General features: G+C 43.5%; 1 protein-coding gene across 5 annotated transcripts in view; it reads left to right on the top strand.

The window, feature by feature from the left end:
• The window catches only part of LOC143335403 (CUB and sushi domain-containing protein 3-like), a 318,991-nt gene that overhangs the window by 155,361 nt on the left and 139,513 nt on the right, over positions 1-24,117 (top strand). For 4 of the 5 annotated variants that reach the window (XM_076754807.1, XM_076754806.1, XM_076754805.1 and 1 more), the window contains exon 6: positions 9,635-9,842. In XM_076754807.1, the coding sequence (XP_076610922.1) occupies positions 9,635-9,842 (208 nt within the window). The remainder of the gene's footprint in view (positions 1-9,634; positions 9,843-24,117) is intronic. The other variant, XM_076754808.1, reaches the window with a different exon arrangement.

Here is a 24,117-nt window from a genome sequence, read left to right as displayed (position 1 = left end):
CACACTGCAAAACACTACAATTAATCCCTATTCTCATGTCTTGTGTACCCATGTTGACAGATGCTTAATCAGTTTCCATGACGGTCTGAGTTTGACTGTACTCGGTTTTTGAATCTCTCTGTCTATATTGATTTTAGACGCGCAATCGCAAACTATTGAAGGCAAGTCGAGATAAATACATGTCAACACCTTTGCACTGCTGAATAACTTGTGGGATAACTCGCTCCTCCCGCTATTGATTTGCATTTACAGGCCCGAGTATTGATTATGGAAAGCAAAAAATAAGGTCATTGATAGACAGTGAGAAGGAGTGATGTGGTTTGGTGGTGGTTTGCACATGAGATCAACACGCTGACATTTTCTTGCTGATATCGATCGGCATCCTTCTGTCCATAAATTGATCATTAGGGCTAAATGTCATCTAGATATAGACTAGCATGCTGGTCGGACTTTATGGTTGCGGTTGATCTGTGTCTGGATACATTGCAGTTGCCGTCCCGCGTCTGTGCGGACGATAGATGGGCTGTCAGAAACTGTTCAAAAGTGGTCATTTTAAGTTTCGTCTCATAAGCATTTTTGAGAGACATCGCCAGCAACGTGGCATTTTGCTATCAAATTCTTTGTGACAGTACCTTATTACTGTGACTACACTTGGTGACAGTCATCTAATAATTCTCCCTTTGGAAAGACATTTCACTTTTCACAGTGTGTCATATTTATTTTTTTCTGTCATTTTATGTCTCTTCTTGTACATGTCCTCTCTAATCCAACAATTACCTTACATACCTTTATTATTCACAATCCAAGTTAAAGGCTCAGCTGCTTGGCGTGGCCTGTCTCATTTACGCTCAGTATCATTGACTTATTAATGTGTCGTCTCTTCAGGTTGCTGCTGACTGATAACATCCAGTCAAATTCTTACAAGTGTACTGGGCAAACTTTGTCCAACTCAGGTGATTCAATATTTGGTATTGTTGTCGTGCTGAGCTCAGCTGTCCACGTGTGCTTTCAACAGGCTTTGATTCTGTACCATGTTATGTGTTGGGGAGGATCAAATGGTCATGTCCTTGACGTGTCTCTACATTATCACCCTCTGCTGGAACATTTATCAGATCACCTGCATGTTCACCCAGGCTGCTGTCCAGTTTTAGCTAGGAGTGCTCAACAAACTGGCAACTTTGTGTAGGGATAACAATTGTGCGTGGGTGTGTTTCGCTGTGTATAACTCATGTCCTCAAAGGGGAGGGAAGGACTGAGGAGGAAACAAGGGCGGGAGAGGAGAAGTGTATCTGTGAGACAACAGTGGAATGTATTTCGTCAGGGCTGCGAGGCGTTAAACTCTCAGTATGCAGCTATTTGTTTAAGACGTCTGGGATGACATTTAACACTCAGCGACACCCAGGGTCTCTCTTTCACTCTGTCTCTCCCACACACACAATGAACATGCACATTCAAAAAGGCAGACACCTGCGCAAGACCGTGGACACACACACACACACACACACACACACACACACACATACACACACACAGTGTCAAACATGCACATAATCAGACACTGAGTCAGACACAGTGACACTCAGAGAATAAAAGAGTGGGAGAGTGAGTGAGAGGTAATACTTATAAATCACAACTTTAGGAGTTTGCTGGTATGGTTGATAGTTTAGAAACTCTGTTTAATGACCAAATGAGAAAATTGGTACTCATCCATCTCAGTACTGCTGTGGAGTCATACAGCGAGTCTTTCTTCTCCCTTCACCTCCTTTTTTTTTCTTGTTTACTCTTAACTATACTTTTGTTCATCTCCTTTGCCTTCGCCTTTGATTTGGCATCTAGTTTAACATGTCTCACTTCTTTCTGTGACCTTCGTGTAACTGCATTTGTTACTGTAATTCTTTCTGTCTGTTGGGGCAAGAGGGTGGTTCAGTGGATGAGGCCGCCACTCTGCTGAACACTGAATACACACCAGCTCCAGAGACGCTGTACTGTAGTCGATCCTCTCATCTGACAAGGCAGGCAAACCGTAGGATAAATACACCTTCACATTCCCTGGTTGTGATATAAGGGATGTCATCACACTTTAGATTAAGTTAAGGGGGGTTAAGCAGTGTTAATAATGGGGAGAGAAAAATCACGGCGTAATGAGGAATCTTATTCCACTCTGTTACCAGCAATCTAAATATGATTCAGTTAGAGAGGGTCATAGGGCTACTATAAGAATAATAATCATGATAGCGCTCTGTCTGTCAGTCACTGCCTTCTCTCTTTATGTCCCCTTCTGGTGATCTACCATTAAATCACTCTTCTGCCCTAATTGGTCTAAATGTTGAGCTGTTAGGTGACTGGCAGACAGCATCTGTTCTTTGATTTGTGGACAGATGGTGGGAGGAGCTGAAGGTCAGCATGGTTACTAGTTGTGTGTGTGTGTGTGTGCGTGCGCCCTAAACGCTATGGCTGTTTGTCTAAAATGTAATGCTGGCAAGCAGAGGAAAGCCACCAATATGTTTCCATCAAGGTTTGACAGAGAGATAGAATAATATCATAGCAGTGTAGAAGGGAGAGAAAGAATAATGAGAGCACCACATGAAAAAGGAGTTTGAAATTGCTAAATCACAGTTACAAGGGCAGCCACACAGATGAGTCACACAAAGTTGAATCTGGGTATTTCAAATATGCGAGTTTTCAAAGAAAAGCTGGGCTCCAGAGACACAGAGCACCTGAATACCTACACAGCAGACAGTGGTCACAAGTGAAAGTTTGCCAACAGGGACGTACAAATCTAACAGGACGGATGAAAACCTGACGAAAGAACGTCTGTAAAAGTAACCAAAGAATTTAATAAGTATCTCAGAAAATTGTCCATCCTGACCTTCACAAAGCTGCCATTTACAGTACGATAGTGCTGCAGTGACACCATGACACATGCTAGGTGTGAAGAGATTAATGTACATGTGACTAATGTAATATATTATCATTTATTCCTCATCCAGATGGGTTGAGATTTGGCAAAAGAGGTTTCCTTCAGCCCACATGTTAGCTGCACGGTCGAATACCAGCCAAGCAATATGAGGCCTCTTTACAAGTCCAGATGGTGCAGACACTGCTCTCTTGGTGCATCGTTTCCACACACACACACCACTAAATTAACTCAAAGATAATTTCCTGAACAACTAGATTAAGTCGGACATCTTCCCTGGAGGTTCTGAAGGTATCTTTCTGTTTCATTCGCTTCAGTGAACTTCAGGCCACCCTTGAAGAACAGTCCAATATCCTGTGCAGGACTGAAGCATCATTAAAGGCAAATGGGGGTCCTACCTCTTATGTAAGGAAAATAAATAAAAGCATAATTGGCAGACTAATTAAGATTTATTAACACAGAGCAGTATGCAGTAAACGCCAGGACACCAGTCGTGAATATACTGTACACACCATGACATGATTTCCTGTTTGCTGAAGATGGTCAGTGTTGGTTTCTTTGAATCATTCCCTGATCCTAACTACACAGTTATTCAAACCCGAACCAAGTCTTGAGTCATTTTTATCCCTGAACCCAATCACACCTCAACCATAGCTGCGTCAAATCAAATGGGTTTATTTTTGAAACTGGCACTGACAAACGATGTCACCGTGCCGATTGGAGCATCCGATCAGAAACTGATTATCGTGTCTGAAGGGCAGTTAAATCAGACTCGCTATCACATTTCCATGTTTTCCCACCCTGCCTTTTTTTGTCGCTGGACTGCATCCAGAAGCTAAGTTGGATTCTGTTCACATTGCCTCCCATTCCGTGACTAGTTTTGCGGATCTGATGGAAGATCCTATTCTCATGCATCCAGAACTGTGACTGAATACACCCTGGCATGACTGGGTGCTGAAAGTGACTTTGAGACCACGAGTGAAACTGCGTCCTCTGTGCATTCAGGCAGCTTGATGCACGGTGCAGCTGCAGAGGAAGCTTGATGAGCGTCCAGTAACTCCTCACACCAGGAGGAAACTTATAAAAAATAAATGCTTCATCATTTGTGTGCACATGTTTAACAGTCTTCCTCCCGCCCCTTCAGTCATTCATGGCAGGTAAACTGAGGCATTAAAGATATGGAGGGAGTGATGTGAGAGAAAGAAGGGTAGCGATATATATTCAGCGTTACAGCATATGGGGGGCAAGGGGTTGATGGATGGGTGGGTGGATGTAGATAAGAGAGCAGAAGGGATGGATGGATACAGCCTGAAGACAGAGGAGAGGAGAGGATGATGTAGATGGCCCATAATCCTCAGAGGCTGACAGCACACTGGGTCTTCTGTGATTGAAGTCTGTGTGTGTGTGCGTGTGTGTGTGTGTGTTTGTGTGTGTGGGTGTGGGTGTGTGTGTGTTTGTGTGTGTGTGTGTGTGTGTGTACGAATCTGATAGTGATAGTGATCTGCCTATCAAAGTGATGCAGGAAAGGAATGGAGTTATGGGACAGAAGGAAAGGAAGAGGGGGAAGAAACGAGAAAGGAGAGGAGAGAAAGAGACGAGGCCAGAAAAGCCATTAAACATAAAATCAATCAGCAGAAAGAGAGAGAGAGAGAGAGAGAGAGAGAGAGAGAGAGAGAGAGAGAGAGAGGGAGAGAAATGGAGAGTGAAATGCAGAGAGTAAGATCTTAAAGAAAGACACAGCGAGACAGAGAAGGAGGATAAAGAGGGAATCCTCAGATGACTGCGATATTGATGACAGCACAGTGGGGAAGAGGGGATGAACGGATGGGAGAGAGGGAGGCTGGATAAGGAGGCTAAGAACGAGTGATCAAAGCACCACAGGCCATGAGAGAGAAGGAGCAAGAGAGGGTGAGATGGGGAGAGTTCGGAAGGAGGGGGGGCGATGATGAGGCAGAAGAGCCGGAGAGTGAGAGGCAAGGATGGATGAGGAAGAGGGAAGGAAGCACGGAGGGGGGGGGGGGGGAGAGGCAGGGTGGATGGGGGTGAGGAGAAAAAGATGAGAGATGAATAGAGGAGGAGACGCGCGTTTTTACTATAAAAATAATCTTGATGCAGAAACGGGAGGAGGAGGGGTATGTCGAGCAGAGACCAGTAGGGAAGAAGAGAGAAGCGGTGCTACAACAACAGCCAGAGAGAGTGCGAGGGACGGAGAGGCAAAAAAAAAAGGGCAACACCGGCTCACTGATGTGATAAGAAACGAAGGCAGCACAGTCAACACCACTTCTCTCTTTCCTCTCTCATCCTCTCACACACATACACTCAGTCACACTCAAACCAACACATATAGCACCCTCCTCCACACACACTTTCCCTCCTCCTGTGGGTCAGTGCGCTGGGGCATAAGCACAAGTTCAGCCTCCCCAGGTTGCCGTCTAAAATAAAAGCAGAGGACAGAACACAGTGGAACGGTGCAGCCAGACAGCGAGGCCCTCACTTACCTTAGATTTTCTCAAGTTGGCCCCCGTGATGAGATCTGAGAGGAGACTTTTTCTCCTTATGTCCGTTTATCATCTTGTTTTCTAAATTCCTGCATGGAATACTTCAGACAAAGCAATGTTTGCGGATGTTAGGCATCATTTTAGATCTTTTTTCAAAAACCTTTGTTAGCCAATATCATTAAAGGTGACATGGTCTCTATAGTGTTGGGTGTTGACTGTCAGTGGGATCTTTAGATCTCGCTGTATCAATTTCTAATCAAATATCAAAACAATGTCCAACAAAATTAATGCTAATGTTAAAAATTATTGGTTTAGCTTTGACCAAGACTCACAAAATAGCAATTTGCTGCTCTGAATGGGAGCATTTCATACACTGTCAGTGCTGTATGATCAGTATCAGGACCCAGTGCACAGAGATTTGGGTTCAACCTTGATTCAACAAGGCTTCCGTCCCCTCACTATCTGTCATCTTGCAATGATTTTAGAATCAATCACAATCGTTTTGGCCTCGTTTTTAAGCGAACTCGAGCCGTGTGTTGGATGTGCCTGCGGTGACCTCCGTGCTCCTAAATTGTCAGCCACAGATTAATTTTAATGCTTATTGGATTTCTGCTATAAGCTGATCAGACTAGTACATAATGAAATTCCATTCTTCACTCAGTTCAACATGGTGTAGTATTCCAAAATGAGGGGGTCATTTATTCAATACGCTGTGCTTAAAAGCAGGCTGCGGCATGTTTGAATCATCAGAAAAATAACAGTTTGAAACATAGTTCTCCTTGACCTGCTTTGGTAGTAATAGTGGCTTATTCATATTATTTTACACTGCGGCTATAAAAAAGGGAAGTGGTGGGACCAGAAAATGATGTGGGGTGTGGGGCGCAGTTATATTTAACGCTGTCACACAGATGTCCCATCGTGATGGATGGAGCAGGGGCAAGTGGTCGTCCAGAATTAGCAGGTGCAACATGGAAAGCCGACTGATTCCATGTCACGCCTGACGCACGCACATTTAACAGAAGGTAATCAGTGTTGGCTATAGGTATGTGGACTTCTCACCCTCCTCTCTGTGAACACGCAACAAATGTCACTTTTTATTAGAGCAGCTGCTCCTGAAGCGGTCTCTGCACAGCCCCGCCGTTACTGAATGACACACAACAGAATTGCAGAGGATCCTAATTGCGTCACGTGTCGTCTAAAATCATCACGTGAGCTCCTTGCATGGCTTTCAGATTTCCTCCTGATCTACGTCATAGCTTATTCTGAAGGTAGTGATAAATATTGTTACTATGCTGCAGGTCACAGTAATGGATTCTGAGCGGCAAGTCAGAGCATATCATGGCTGAAGGCCCTTAATGCTACAACATCATAATGTCAAATTCGCCAAAGGTCCAGTGCACATCAGAGCGCTGCACACTTGTTTAGTAATCTTCTTCTTCTTCTTCTTCTTTTAATTTTACAAGTTAATTTCCTCTTCTTTAATAAGAACCACAGGCCAGTGCACCTTGAGGCCATTCCACCTGTCTGTCAAGTGTCACCGGCACATCAATAAGCTGGAGGGCTGGAAGAAGTGTGCGTGTGTGTGTCTGAGTGTGTGTGTGTGTGTGTGTGTGTGTGTGTGTGTGTGTGTGTGTGTGTGTGTGTGTGTGTGTGTGCGTGTGGGTGGGTGCGTGTCCACCAGTGTTTGCGGGCGTCCTGTCGTCATGATAAACCTGTGACAGCTGTCATCCTGCAAGCAGCACTCTCTCCCACAGTGAAGACACTCAAACACACACACACACACACACATACACACACACACACACACACACACACACACACAGACACTGCCGCATCATTGCTCTCCTGCAAATGTGATGGGGTCTCAGCAGGTCTTGGTTTGGGGTGTTGGGTCATTTACACAAATCTCCTCAACTGTCTGGCTGTGGATTGACTGTCTATCTGGATAAATGAATGGTCTGTCTGTCAGTGCCTGCCCTGCCTGCCTGTCTGTCTGTCTGTCTGTCTGTCTGCCTGTCTGTCTGTCTGTCTGTCTGTCTGTCTGTCTGTCTGTCTGTCTGCCTGCCTGTCTGTCTGTCTGTCTGTCTGTCTGTCTGTCTGACTCAGTGGCCTGTATGAATCTGTTTGAATGAGTGAATTTCTGATGAATAAATAATGCCTTTCTGTTCTTCATTTTCAATACATCAGCGCCTGTAATTTGGGACGATGCACGTTTTGTCACCACGTCTGATTCCCAAATAAGACAAATACAATTTAAAAGCGTGTATTGTTCCGAATTCCACTCTGTGATCTATTGAAAAAGGCTCAGTCTATCTTGAATTAATTTAAAACTACTTATTTTGTTTCACCCTGTTTCTCGTTTCCTATCTGGTACGGTTCGTACCAACCCTCTATTTCAGTCCACTTTCTATATTTTTTCTTTCACTCTAGTTCTGTTTGTCTCTGTTTGTTCCTATCTATTTATGTTCCCCTGTTATCCTCTGTGTATTTCCTGTCTCTACTCAGTGCTCTCTGTTCCGTCCGATTTCTAATATCTTTTCCTGATGTTTTTATTCATTCCTATTGGTTATCGTCTGTTGCTCGATGTTAGTCTTGGACCACAGTTATTCTGTTTACCCCTCCTGTGGGTGGAGTCTGGCTTGGTCCCTACCTTATCTCTGTCATCTGTACATGCATCCCCCAAGGCAGCACCGCCCGGATGAGCCCTAAGGACGTGCATGTATACCTGACAGCACCTGTCTACGCTCTTATAAAGGATGTGTCTTTTTCAGCTTATCAGTGAGTGCAGTTTGAGGACAACACGCATGTGGCGTTTCTCTGTCCTCTCTAAATGCTGATGGGATCAACATGTGACCTGTCTTAGAGTAACATAAATCACGTGTCATCCCAAATTGCACTCACTGGTGTGTCGGAAAATGCACGTCTGCTGTAAGAGTGTGTTACATACAGTATTGCCTCTTTTATGTAAAGCTATAAATTATACAGGTATAATTTATACCATGTTTACAGTTGGACTTGTACGCTCTCAGAAAAAAAGGTTCAACATTGTATCTTTCATCACTGGGGCAGTGGATACACGGCTGGGCTCAGTTTGCTTTGGATGAATACATTTCGAAAGATTGGCTGTAAAATTCAGCCGTTCTCACATTATTTTGACAAAGTGAACTGAGCACAGTCCTCTCAAACAACTTGCCATACAACCAATGTCCCAGTGACACAACAAGGTCCAATGTAGTATGTTTTTTCCGTGAGTGTATCTGTATAAATTATATGTGTATAATTTATGCCATGTGCACAGCGCAATCCATGTGTCTTTATCTGTTATACAGTAATCAGTACTACTATCAATTATGAATAATGCTATCAATCAGATGTGATCAGTTAGAGAAAATCAGGCAAATCTATCATCACATCTGGTCTATATGTTTCCAAACTAATTGAGCATTAATTGATAGACTGACACCAAATCAGCCAATTGGGAAAGAGTTGAATCGAAAGTTCCTTGGTGGTGATTGGAGGAGATGAGAGCGGAGCTCCGTGATTGGAGAAAGGGAAAACATACCTTGTTAATGGAGGAGAGGACAGCAGCTCTGAGTGTGACAGGAACTGCAGCCTGACCCCTAAACCCCACCCCTGATTCTAACTGGCTAAAAGAAAACAGCATCATTGGCCAAAATCTACCGGCTCAGTGGCAGAGAGCTGATATTCCACAAAATAAAGGCTGTTACATGTTACATAACCATGTATATGCTATTCTTCGAAGCTAGTTAATATCCGAAGTGTGATGTAAGAGCTCCATATTTTCACAATATGGTTTGCTAATATGACTTGACAGTTTATGTGCCATGAGAAAGTCATCCATCTCTAACATTCAAGCCACAAAATAACACTAGGAGTTGAGAGCAAAGACCTGTAATATACTAAAATTAAGGTAACTAAGAAAAATCACCTCATAGAGGGAGAGAGGTGGGGAGTGGGGCTGGCTGACCTGTAATATACTTGAGTGGTTGGAGAATTAGTGATGCTAGGTCTGCTGGGAATCCAATCTGATCTCTAAACTGAATTCATTCATTTGATAATTGACCCCCCTATTAAAAAAAAACCTCAAAAGTTTATCCAAAAAGCAAGAAATTGACTTAAAAAAATAAAGTCCGCCCCTCAGTCCCTCCTCCTCTCCCTAACCCAGGTTTTCTATTTGTCACTCTGATTTGATTGACAGCTGAGGACACATGTGGGGGCACTGTGAGGGGCGGCAGTGGGGTGGTGACCAGTCCCGGTTACCCCGGCAACTATGGTAACCAGGCCGACTGTACTTGGATCCTATTGGCCGAACCTGGAGACACCATCTCTGTCATCTTTACAGACTTCCAGACAGAGGAGAAGTATGATTACCTGGAAGTGGAGGGATCTGAACCACCAACCATTTGGTGAGTCACCTCACTCATTAATTTATTCATGCATTCATACGTGTGTGCGTGTGTGCCGCAGTCATTGTGTCGCTGAGGAATTTGATTACGTGGACGTGGCAGAAGCATCCGTTTATCTCTGTCAGAGTCAATATTTTATGTTTCAGATTCATTTCTGAATTGAAGTGGATGGATGAGTCATGGTTCAGATTTAAATTGCAGGAGGCTGTCGGATGTTTTTCCAGGTGTAATTAGCCCGATGGTGAAAATGAAAATTATGTATATGTCATACAAACAAACCCAGGGGTGGGTGTTAAGGTTTAGACCCAGTGGCCTAATGATTGAAAAGACCTCGTGTGAAAATCCATAATCTCATGAATGCAGGCACAGGTTGACATACCCAAACAAACCATAGAACCCAACACAATAAAGAGCCACTGTGCTTCAGGTGGTTGTGACGTGTTATTCTGGTCAGAATCCGTACTTTGAAAAAAGGAAAGGATCCAGTTGACATTTCTGACCTGGCATTTCCGCAAAAGACGGTGGAGTCACGTAACGGCTGAGTTTATGGAACAATTTAACCACACTTGGAGTACAATAATAAAAAAGTTAGAACGGGTAATAAAAAGAAGTTAGAACTCAAGTAAGAACAGGTAATAAAATGAAAACGTTATTACAGATATAAAGCACAGTTTTTATCTCTTGTTCTTGAAGTACAGCAATTTTTTTCATGGAAAAAATAAATAAAATCTTAAAGTATGTTGTGTGTGTGTGTGTGTGTGTGTGTGTGTGTGTGTGTGTGTGTGTGTGTGCATGGGCCTCATCTTTTACAGATGAATTAACTAGTTTGCATGTTTTTCTATTATTTTCTTATGTGTTTTCAGATGGGTCACTCATAACAATACTTTATTGCTCTGGCTGCTCATTGATCGTGGGCAAATTAGGGTATTGATCAACCATTGCTGTTGCTGTAACCAATTTGAATCTAATCATGGTCAGGGATATTAGCGTGTCATTGATTTGGAAGTAATAATGGCCGGGCAACTGCTTTTAGGAAAGTTTTGCCATGTCTATACAAGTGCACACCATCCTGCTTATTAATGTGTACCCGTGTGTGTGCGTGTGTGTTTGTGTGTATGTGCGTTTCACTAATTTGAGGCGGCTGTAGCTCAGGAGGTTAAGTGAATCAGAAGGTCAGTGGTTTGATCCCTGGCCCCTGCGTGTGTGTGTGTGAGGTGTGTGACTGTGTGTGAATCTCTCCTGATGAGCAGGTGTCACCTTGCATGGTAGCCTCTGCCACCGGCTTATGAATGTATGTGTGAATGGGTGAATTCTGAAGTGCTTGGAGTGCTTTTTGAGACTAGAAAAACATAATATAAATGCAGTTTATTTACCTGCAGCATTTCTTCAGATTCGTACCTCAGTCCCGCTCTGCTGCACCCGTTTTGGCGTCGATACAGTCAAAGTCTAACGGCAGTGCCACCATCTGGCCGACCGGGCTCATATTTCTTGGGAAGCACAGTCACATCATTTCCAGTTATTGGGCTGAGTTGTGTGTTTGGGAGCTCATTCCGGCTCATTGCGATTTGAGCCGTTGTGGCAGAAAAATAATGATAATAATTATAACAATAATAAACCAGCACAGGCACAATAGGGCTTTGCCCTTTGGGGCTTGAACTTTAATAGGACAAATGTCAGCAATGCTCCGTCATACGACTGTTGATAATTCCTGGAAAACAGACACAATAGACTGAGTACAAACATGAAGGCTCATTAGAGCAGAGCTCAAGCGCTTTGACCGTATGCGCCTGTGTTCTTTAGGCTTGTACGGCCACATATCCACAGAGGTAAACACTCCTATAGCATTATTTATTGCTTTGGTTTGACTGCAGTGAGAACGCTGAGGGGAGAAGGACTCATCTTCCAGTCTGTTTGGGATGGAGCAAGGATGAAATAATTCTAATGATTGATTTTAATTTCTTTATTTCACTTAATCTCAGCCTGAAGATGCACTTCTGCACGTAGTAGGTCCAGACATCGTCTATGAGCAGGCCGTTCAGATAATTTGTGTCAAGCTTTCATTTTGAACTGGGGGCAAACACAAAACCTTACTGCTGTGAAAAATCACCTTCTTAGGAGTATTTACGACCAAAATTTATTGCTCAGAGTGAGATTGTTGGCCTTTGGGGGATAATGTGGTGGTGACTGGTCGTGTGTGATTTAGTCTGACTGGTGTCCTGGCTTGTCTAATGTATTGCTGTGTAGTTATTTACTTGCTGAATTAACTCTGGAGTCTCAAAGAGCACACTGAGGTCTGTGTGTTGATGTTTCTCATACCACGGGTCTTTTCCAGCGGCCAGGCTGATATATTGGTTGTGGTTTTGTGCTGCGAGGAGAGCAGTGACATTCAGAGGTACGGCCTGGAGCGAAACTTCTACCAACTTAGCCCGATGTTGTGAATAACTTCAGATGCTGAACTGACCTTAATTAAACGTCAGAGGTTTCTTCTGGCTCATTATTTTCTAACAACTTTATGAGTCGAACCACTGCACAGCGTGGTAAATGTACAAATAAATACATTTATAGGTTTTGTATTTCAGAAAAAAAAAAAAAAATACACAGGAGCACTTCAGGTTTAAAAGGGGCCGTGTCATGACAGGAACACATCAACAAACATTCTGAATCAACCTTTTTATCCATGTTTAAGTAAGCACTCACAGCTCGTTCCTTTCAGCGAGACACACACAATTATAGAGGTAAATTTTAGAATGCACAAGACACTTCAGTGACTTTAATGGCTTCCCACCTGAGAGGAAAACAAAGCACTCCTGTGGGTAAGAGTGTCTTGTTCATCAAAGATGTCAGAGAAAGCCATGAAAAGACTTGTTTAAGATGATGCAAAGCTCGGAGGGACACTGCAGACAGAACAACTCTTCGCAGTGGAGGTGCGGCATTGCAAAAGTCAATCCATGGCTCCGCTCCTGTCAGACAGGAAGATGAAACAACACTTAATAAAGTTGGCGGAACTGAACCCCTGAGGAGTGCACAAATGTTCCAGTTGAAATATCCAGTTTCTTTTGAGGCATCCTGATAACGGGGTCAGAATTTGGCGTAAACAGCCTGATCCCGTGGATTCTTTCATCCTGAACCACGCAGCACTAGACCCTGCACTACCTTTTGTCACCTACCCAGGTGTGTCCCCTCATGGATGCGCTCTTCTGTTTTTCAATTGAATACCCCCACACCAGAAAACATGCATCATATCCAGGAATGGCAGTGATGTTCATTTACTCCAGTGAGCTACAAAGCCCACAGCACATTTCCACACAGTACAGCACCTCTGGAATGAGGCTGAATGGTATATTTTCCGCACATATGTGTCAGCGTGGTTTGTGAATGCGTGCTGGAAAATCAGTAGGGACTCTGTGACGTATTGAGTTAGCATGGACCGAGATCTTTGAGGGCACGCATTGATTCCATGGCTTAAAGAATTCAGTCTGTTCCAGGGGAAAAAAACATGTTACTCGCTGCTGGCGGGATGTAAGTGGATACTGATGATAATCCACGTTTGCCTTCTGTTTATGCATGTTCACACAGCATGGTATGGAGAGAGAGCTTAAATGAAAATAGTCAATGGCATTTTTGATACTGGATAGTCATGTAATGCATTTATCAGGGAAAAATGCCAAATATTTTCCAGTAAAAGCTTCTTGAATGTGAGGATTTTTCAACTTTTTTCAGTTTTCAGTGGATGAGATGGGGCGGGGTTTCGCTTTCACAGCTCTGGAGGTGAAATTGTTGGAAATTAAATAAGATTTATTGTAATGATGGGTTCAATGCACAGATACTTCCATCCACCTGTGCCTTTATCTGTGTTTAAGTATCTGTGCTTGTTTGCATAATTAAGCGCGCATGTGTGCAGCTTTGTTGTGCAACGTCTGTTCTCTTTGTGTGTAAGCACAGCATCAGGTGATATTTGTCCGCTTTGTTCCCATGAAAACTCCTGAAGCTTGATATTGGCAAAAAGTCACTCTGTAAACAATACTGTTTTTATCCCCCCTTCTCTGTAAACAACCTTTATTTACCTGTCTTATCGAAATGATGATGATTATGGACAGAAGAGACACACTGAAATGACATTAAACAGTTGAGGAGGTTGCATACTAATACTTTAAATTGGAACTTTGTGGTCTATATCAGCCGTATCAGCAGTACGAGATTTCTGTGTAATCTGTTGGGAGTTTCTTACCTTGTTACCAAAGAAGTTGCTCTTATCAGAGAGGAGTGTGAAGCGCATTGTAACCTTTAATATGCGAGGTAGGGATCATTCTTTTGAAGAGATTTAAACCTGGCTGAACGCCGTTAGCGCTGTTAGCACTTAGCAGGCGGTGAATCTGGCCCAGCTGTTTCTGTTTGGACAGGCAGGGATCGGCTGTCAGTCGTCTGTTCCTTCGGTGTGTTCCCAAGGCCTGTTTGAGGTAGCGTGTGCGCATTGAAAATGCTGGTCAGGTGCTGTACACAAAACAAGAAACAATAAAAACGCCAGACTGTTGCTCTCTCTGCGGCTTGTTCGGCAGTCGTGACAACAGTTTCTTGTGTTTTCCAGCTATTTGATGAGGCTCTTAAGTGTATTCTCACTGCTCTGCATCTGCTGTTTTCAAATACATGCCATCCCTTCTCCATGTTGGATAGTAACTAAGTATATTTACTCAAGTATAAGTATATATACTTGAGTATGATGTACCTTACCGGGGTGTTTCCATTTTATGCTCTTGATGTGCGCAGTCATTTTTTTTATTTAACAACCAAATCACAGATCCAAAATGGAAGAAATGGAGGACAGATAAATATTTGGAAGATTACCTGCCAACTAAGGGATGCACTGGAGGATGACTTGGCTAATGAGAGTGTCCCTGAGAAGTCCCGAGACTCATAACATAATTTCCAGGCTGCACTATAGTCTATGTGAAAGCATGCAAATGAGATCTTTATTCATTGCGGGCGCAATAAACACCCAGACAATCTGAATTCAAAGGATGCTCGCTTTCATGGGAAGTTCAAACACGAGAATGCTCCAGTATCCAACTATCAATTAACCTTCTTGGTAATATAATGGAAGTATTTGTACATGTCTTAACTGGCTGAAAATGAACAAAAGGTAGCTTTACATGTGTCACTCTTTGTCTAGACAAAGCATGTTTTGTGTATGAAAACAAAAAGCTGCACTGGATTTAAACCAGTGACCCTTTTGTTGTAGACGAGTCTTTGTCAAAACAACGACATGCTGCCTGATTTCGCAGCAACTGCCTCACGACGCTGAGTGCTGATATACTAATTTCCATTAACAATTTGTGAAAGAAACTAATAGCGAAAATGCTAATTTCCAATGGCAATTGGCAGAGAAAGCTAATGGCTGATTTGCTAACATGGGAGAATTTGTTATGTGTTTATCAGTTGCTGCAGGCCCGACAACAGCAGACTCAGACACACCAGCACACATGGATGTGGCCCACATCCATGTTAACACACAAACTCACACACACACACACACACACACACACACACACACACACACACACACACACACACAGATACAAACACTGTCACTCTTTACAGACACACATTCATAAACATGCACACTCAGACTCTCCCTCCCTTCTTGTGTCTAATCAGTATGCGGAGAGGTGTGCTCGTGCCTATGAGAGTAGTATATCGCTGTGAGCTAAGTGCCTGTAATCCTAGCCTAACACTATGCACACTAATACACATGCAGACGTGTGCACGCACACACACACACACACACACACACACACACCAAAAACACACACAAGTTTTATATTTTGTTGTTTCAGAATCAGCTGCCCTTGAAACCAAGTAGAGCATCTTAAATAGAATGATCACTCTCTCCTCGCTTCACTTTCACTCATCTATCTATCCATCTATCTATCTACCAGTCTGTCTGTCTGTCTGTCTGTCTCTTTCTCCCTCAGTCTTGCCAGTCTCTCCTTACGTGACTCCAGAGTTTTGCATGCTGTTTAGCTCTTAGGTGCACCGACTTGACAGCCCGTCACCAAATTCGTGGTAATGGCGGACAGGGCTATTCAAAGTCTGTCGTCTACCAATCTCTTGCTTGTCAAGTGTTTGTTTTTTAGAGGCTCTAAAAATGAACTTTGTCAGGTTTCATACCTTGTGTCGAAGCCATGTCGTCAAGTGCCTGGAGTTACATCACTGTACGCAAGTCTGTTTAGCAGACTTGTTAATTCTATATATAATACATTCATTCTGCAATTCAGATACAGTTTATGTACATGAAAGCAGGGACGAATACTGCATGTCAACACGTACATATTAATCACTGACAGTTATAGAAGCTGTAAGTGTCCGGGGTCATCTCAGTCAGCTTGGTGTTTCAGCGGCTAACACCATGTGCCAAGGGCACGTAACAGCATCTGTTTCAGTCAGAGTTTGGCAAGATTTAATCCTCCCTCCCACACTCAACCCTCCTACCCCACTTCAACAGCATAGTGAATCCTATGATTAACACCATGACATTTCATACTGTACAGCAACACATGAAACACAAACACACACACAGCATACACTCAGCAATGCAGTATAGCAATGTGAAGAATCTCCTACAGTCCTGAGCAAATCGGACCATCTAAATAGCTTGATACCCTCTAGACCACATGGGTGTTAGTTGAAGTAGTCTCTACAGCATTTGTAAGTATGTTTTAATATATTAAAGCTCTGCACATCCTTGGTCCATCCACAGACATGTTTTGAATGAAGCCTGATTTGTCTTTAATGCCTTAAATCTACAGTGCAGGTACAGTGTAGGTATGGCAGGCAGGCACTGCATGGCTTACTGCTTTTTATTGGGTTTAGTTTGAGGTTTTTTCTGCACCATGATGTTTTTTGTTTGTTTGTGTGCTTGTTTGTTTTCACCAAATAAAAAAAAAGAAGCTTTGACTGTCTACCGGCTCCATTGTAGCAGGTATGGCCAACCTGCTGATTTGGTTTGATTTGATGGAGAAAAACAGCTAAGTACTGTGTGATTGGTATGAGTGCAGGTTAGTCCCAGAGATACAAACCCAATTTCTCCAACATCATCAATCAAAATTTACTCATTCTGTGTACGGTTGAAATTGCTCTGTCCTTTTGCTTGGCTCAGCGTTGTGCTGGTGTGTCTGTGTCTGTTCTCAGTCTATACAAATATCATAACAGATCACGTTTGTGTGTGAGTCTGCATGAGGAATCTGACTAGTGAGGCATTTTCTGGCTCTTAACATTTGTTTGAGGGATGTGAAAAGAGCTGCGTGGAAGCGACACACACAGTTTGTGTGTGTGTGTGTGTGTGTGTGTGTGTGTGTGTGTGTGTGTGTGTGTGTGGATGTGTGCGTGATGTTATGCTTGCCGAGTGCTAATCAATGCTGCTGGCAGAGAGGATGCTGGGATAGCAGCACCATCCCTAATAGGAAATGGAACGTTGACCTTGAACACAAACACACACCCCTTTTTCTGTTTCACACACACACACGCACACACACACACACAGACACACATATCAGATTTTTTCAAATACAGTATAAACAGCAGTTTGACTGACCCTGTTTGGAGAAACATGAAACCAGTCAGAGCTTTTCTTTGTAGGCTTTAATTGTAATCTGTGGAGTTCTTGACCACTTGCAGCACTATGGGGCAATGTTTGGATGAGTGGGTCACGATAATGCACTGAGAAAGTGACCATGTGCTGGCGAAATGCAGGAACAGCAGGCTTGCAAACATGGATTTAAGCAATACAGGTTTCACGTTTCTCAAAAAAGTTGGACTTTGATGGTGATGAGAAAGAACTGAATGTAAGCAGAACTTTATTTGGAGGAAAATTCCACTGTGCAGCAGTGACTTTGAGCATTTCACTACAAATAGCAAGGCTGCAAATTTAGCTCTCATGAAAGTCATTTCCTGCATGACAGCTGCATATCAGGACCAGTAACTGATGGAAGCACACCTGTTTACTCCTGCTGATGGACACTGGTGTCATTTCAGCATTTCTAAGCGTCAGAGATGGCAGCAAAATACTGCTTTTAACCTAAGCTGCTCTTTAAGAAAAGCTAATCCCCAGTCAAGTATGTTTGTAGGTTGCAAACACAGATTCGTCAGTAAAACATAGAAACTACAACTGGCTTCAAAGGTTTGATGATGTTTTCTGATGTTCCTCTCATTTTCCAGGTTTATTGAGTCAGATAAACATTGTTAAATGCGGCTGTAATTTCCACTGCAGTGCGCTGGCAATGTTTAGCCGGCGTTGTTGCATCAGAATTAAGTGGCTGTCTTCATCACAGTCGAATAAGATAACACCTCAGACACACAGAGTTTTTTTTCCTGTTGTTGTTGTTGCTTTCTGTTTGTTCCTGCTTGTTTTTGAAAATGAACTGCTGCGAATCACATCAACCACTCATTTCAGCGTCAGGGAGGACTCCAGAGAATCCATTAGTAGACACGTGCATAGGCCAAATGACTCTCGCTGAGAGCTTCTAAACAAGTTCGCAATGCAGACTATTTTCCTCTGCATCTATTTGCAACATTGGGGTTTATAGGTTACACCAGTGACCTTCACACTGTTTCTCTGGGGGCATCAATTTTTAAATCCAATTTCTGGTGGCCCAAAGCATAATTTAGGTCTACAGATCCATTGTCTGGGCATGTCTAAGCAAATTTACCCCAATATTAACCTACACCTTTGATGGCCTTTGAAAGAAATTACTAAAATCGTTTGGGAGCCCACCCACTTATTTGTGGGATCCAGAGAGGAGAAGAGAGGAGAGAGGGAAGGCAAACTGAGAGGACAGCGAGAGAGGTGTCATGGTGTTTTAGGGAGGCAGTGTCAGGTCACGCAGAAGAAGACAAGAGAGGCAAAGAGACAGCAGACAAGAGAGGAGTGGGTAGACAAGGGGAGCAGAAAGGGCAATTGGGGTGACAAGAGGAGCCAGGAGAGAAGAAGTGGAGATGAGAGGTAAGAAGGTGGAGTTGGGAGGAGACTAAAGCAGAGGTGCAGAATTAGAGACAAGGGGGGGGCGAGATGAGAGTTGACAGGAGAAGAGAGGTGGAAAGAAGGATAAAAGGAATGGGGGGGGGGGGGCACAGGAAGAGAAAACCATCAGGGGGACTCATGGGTGAGGAAAGAGGTTGTAGAAAGACAGAGACAGACACTGAGAGGGAGTTGAGAAAGGCAGAGAAGGACAGACTGAGACAGACAAGCTCATAGAAACTTTATCTGACAGTGTGTGCATGAAGCTAAACGCGATCATGAGAATACTGCAGTTAGATTTAAAGCTGTGTAAACAACTTAATCCACCGATGCTTTGACTTGGGTCGTACAGAGAGTGTTGGCTATAGGATTAAAACGTGTGAGGAACTGTGAAATGAGCACTATAGGAAGGTTGCTCAGAGATGTAAACGCCATATGCCGAACAAGCCCGTCCATCTGAGTTCTCCCAGGCTGTGCAGCTTGCCCACTATATGAAAGAGTCCATTTTTAGAGCCACTGTCTTTCTCACAGCTGGCGTTAACGTCTCAAATCTGGACGTGCTGTGGAGTTGTTACACGCCGAAAAAGGCGGAGGGGGTGGTGGTGGTGGTTTGTGATTCGACCGCTGCTGTTGCCTATAAGGGAAAAGGCACATGACAATGAATTCAATCAACACACACTATGCAAGATTGCATTAAGATGGGTATATTAAGATAAATCCTCCTCTGCTACGCAAGTAAACATCTTAATCGAATTACTCTTAGAATCAAAGTAAGGTTTATAATTAGATTAGTGTATGATAATTAGATTATGGTGTTTATGCAAACAAAGTCACGTTATACACATTCACTCAGGATAAAAAACCCAAAATAGGTCACTTCCACTCCAGGGCTTTGAGGCATCTTCAACTTTTGCACTTAATTACACAGAGCACCATGACAGAGCTGAGTCTCGATTATCTCGTACGCATTTGATCTTTGTATTTTTCAACTGTCATCCAAACAATTGCCCGTGGCTGACAGAGACTGCAAAACGCGTTTCTCAGGGTAAAAAAACAAAAATGGCAGATGTTCCATTACTTTTTATGTTTTGGTGAAGGTCTGTAACACTGAAATATTAAAATTGCACTCAATGGAGTCTGCTGAGTCATAGAAAGGCATTTCTTTAAACATCACACCTGACTTTTTTTAATCATCTGAACTAAAAAGGAAGGAGTCTCTGTCTTCATGAAGGGACCCCTATTCACTGTTACACCCCCAAACTGGGTACAACTCGCTCTCTAGCCTGCTCCCAAGTAGCTAACTGTTAGCAATAGCAGCAGCCAGCTGATTATCTCATGTTTGCTATGTCAAGTTGAATGCGATTTTTCCTCGAAATCCCTCGTGAGCCCGCTCTGAACGGCACATTTTGGATGACCACTGCAGAAGAAAAGCGTCGCTGCGTTGACTCCAAGGGCTATGAAATGTTGTTTTCATGGAGAAAACGCTGTCAGACATTAATTACAGCGAACACATGTCATCACTTCCGCAGCAGTGTTTTTGCAGGTCGCTGTTGCTGGGCAGCGAAATTTGATATTTACCATTCCCACAGCAGATAACCTTTCCAGGTGTTGCTAAGCCAAACCTGAGGGACCGGGCCAGAGGTTGAGCACCACTGGAGCACAATATGTAATTGGGCTGGTCCACAGCAAATGAATTCTCCCATCATAAATACGTTGTCATTGTCATTCCCTATACTACACCCAGCCTGTGTGTGTGTGTGTGTGTGTGTGTGTGTGTTTTATGTCTGTGTTTGGTTATGTGTGTTTTTGGGTATGTCATTGTGTGTGTGTGCGCTTGGAAAGTGTAGTGTATTGAATAGTCAGTAGCTCGGCTGCTGAAATTATAATATAATGTAATGTAATAATAATAACACCAGCTCCCTCTCCTTGTCTCTGTCCCCCTTCTCTCCCCCTTCTCTCCCATTCTCTGTCTCTGCTCTGATTACTGTGCTGTCCCGCAGGCTACACACACACACACACACACACGCACGCACGCACGCACGCACGCACGCACGCACGCACGCACGCACGCACACACACACACACACACACACACACACACACACACGCAAGCACACGCGCATACACAGGAAGGAGAGTTTGAGAAGAGGCAGGGAGCCGCCCAGAATTGCAATGGCTTCTGGGTAGAGGCTGAGCTAAAAGAAAGGAGTGAACAGAGAAAATCCTGGAGAGAGAGAGTAAGAGAGGAGGAAGACATGAGGACGGACAGAGGCAGGAGACAAGAGGGAAAGGAGACGGGAGGAGAGAAGGGGGGCGAATTTAGGGAAGTAATGGCTGTAAACTCTATTATGTGGTATTCACTGGCTTCATCACCAGTTCTTGCTTTTGTAGTCAGAGAAAGACAATCAGTCTGAAAAGGCATGGGGGCTGCATTTTCTTATGTTAGACAGAGCAAATGATGACAACAGTTACCAAAACACGATGTATTTAAACACACCTCTGATTTAAAATATGCATTTTCATTTTAATCTAACAACATAAAATCACAATTTATTCAGCCTTAGAAAAGTAGGCAGACACTCAAATACCTGGTTTGTCTCTCTGTAGTGGAACGAGCCAAAGCCAGTATTCTTTCCTCAGATGTAATGCAGTATCTGAGTGTTTGGCTGTGTTTTCCTCCGCATCAAGAAGTAGAAGTAGCTTGCTAGATTTGTAACCTGCTTGCTCTGCCATCACAAGCATAAATTACCCAACAGATGGTATAAAATGTTTTACACAGTGTCCTTCCCTCTATAATAAACAAAACTCGGCTGTTTCTGTCTGGAAAACTGTATTGTTTAGTTTAGGTTTTATTTATGCAGCAGTTAAATTGTTATCAACTCTTTAAAGTAGTTCTGTCAAGCTGAATTTATATCCTTGTGCTCATTAAAGTGTGGCATTCGGTGCTCTGGGACATCCACATGATTTTAAGCAAGGCTGAGATATTTATTGGTTTATTCAGATGTCCTTTGGAGATGGCCACCCCGAACTTGAATCTTTTCATTTCGTGAACGCTACTATGCTCCCATTACGCCCTTCACTCTTCTGGTTTCAGCCTTTTCACAAGCTTTTTGGAGCATGGCGGCAGGGATTTGCTCCCATTGAGCTACAAGGGCATTAGTGAGGTTACACACTGATGTTGGGAGATAAGGCCTGGCTGGCTTTAGGCGTACCAGTTCATCCATAAGGTGTTTGATGAGGTCGAGATCAGGGCTCTGTGCAGGCCGGTTTGGTTCTTCCACATCAAAAAACCCTGCATAGACCAAAGGGCCTTCCACAGATTGTTGCCCCAAAATTGGAAGCAAACTGTTGTCTATCACTTTACACTGTTGCATTAAAAACTCCCTTATGTGGAGCAGAGGGGACTAATACAAGCTATGAAAGCCAGCTGCAGAAATGTACAAGTGATTTTGTCATTTTAATGGTCTCGAAAGTAACGCCTGCAGTTCTTGCTTTATTTATAAATGATCAACACCAGAGTGTTTTTTTTTCCCCCCAGTATAGTCCACAGCCCTCAGCTGTCCGTGTCAACAAGCTGGTTTTAAAACCACCTTGCTGCTCTTTGAGGAGGCGAGCAAGGAGGAGGAGAGACATTTAGATGAGATAAAGGGAGGGGAGGGAGAGACAGAGCAGGGTCCTGTTGTGAACACTGATTACTCTCTGCCCACTTGAGATTGATGGAGAGTGACACAGCAGGCACGCTCCTTCGAGCACGAACACACACGCACACATACAAACAACACGCTCGGACACATACGTACACAGTGTATCTGAACAATCGCATGCATGCACACACACACATACACACACATACGCACACACAGGACTTCTCTGTCTCTGTATACTGATTGATGATAGCTCCACCTAGACTTCATTCAGCCCAACACTCCTGCAGTGTGTGTGTGTGTGTGTGTGTGTGCTCATTTCTCTGTGTGCATGCATGTGTGTGAATGAGCATTTTCTCCCCCCCACACCCCCCCCCCTCTGCACGCACGTGTGTGTATGTAGATGTATGTGTGTGGCAGTTCCCTCCTGTCTTAATTAGAGGAGGCTATTAAGACAGATTGCTTGATTAAGTAGCATTCCCCCACTGTCTCATGAATAGCCACACACATGCACACACAAGCAGACACACAGACACACAGTACATGGACACACAAAAGTTAGCATTGGCTCGTAGCTCTCTAACCCGCATCGCCACTGATGAAAGGATTCTGCACGTGTGTGGAAAAGCCATTCATTACACAGTAGGCAGAGGGTCCTCACATGTACAGTCCATCATGTCAAATCGTCCGGTGTCACGTGTCTTTTCTGTGCAAGATGCCATTTATGTGATTAAACGAGTAAAACATCCATAGTGGGAACGCCTTGGTACGTGGTCACATGTCACATAACCGCAACATCACCAGGGACCTCGTTTGCATATCTTGCCTCCGTCTCTCTCCCCACATTCCCTGTCTGTCTCTTCACCGTCCAATGAAGGTTTAAAGCAAATAAGACCATCCACAGTGAACAGTGCGACGGCTCACGTAAGAGCTGGACTGCACAGGAACTTCAGACCTTGATGGCTGTGCAGAGAGCAGATGAAATAAGTCTCATGATGAAAGGTGCTATTCATTTGAAATACATTTTTACGGAGCAGTTTGGAGCCAAAGCAACGACATAGGGTTGTGAAATGAAAAGTTTGTGGGAGCTGCTTACATAACAGAAAACATCAAGTGACGCTGGTACACTCTGTTCTACAGTAGAGTAAACAGATTGTTTACAATTTTCATACATTCTAGGACTGAGTACGGCCGTGATTACCAAGCAATTTGAAGTTAAGAGTATGAGAGGTGCTATCACAGTCTGCAGATTGCAGGTGTGTAGTCGTCGTATACAACAACACAGCTGACAGGACAGTAGACTGAGCCTTTGTCACCGAGCTGAGATATAACATAGCAGCAAAACTTCATCTTAAACCTGTTGAACGGCTATTTTTGTAATTGTGTTGCTGCATATGCGAAATGAAACCAGTGCTGGATGCACATTCCTCTCCTGATTTTTCTATCACTTCTCTACTCTGTAAACATTTACAATCACAGCAAATTAGTGAACTGCTACAATTTCCTGGAGGAAGCTCTGAAAAAATGTGCAGCCCTTCATTTGATTATGTCTGCTGTCATGTATCCAACATGGCAGAAAATGACCTTTTTGTTAAATGTTGTTTATGTTTTATTCATAAAT

This window comes from Chaetodon auriga, chromosome 17, assembly GCF_051107435.1.
Source record: "Chaetodon auriga isolate fChaAug3 chromosome 17, fChaAug3.hap1, whole genome shotgun sequence".
Lineage (NCBI taxonomy): Eukaryota > Metazoa > Chordata > Actinopteri > Chaetodontiformes > Chaetodontidae > Chaetodon > Chaetodon auriga.
The sequence above is the reverse complement of the archived record's forward strand: the minus strand, read 5'-3'. Positions and strand labels throughout refer to the sequence as shown.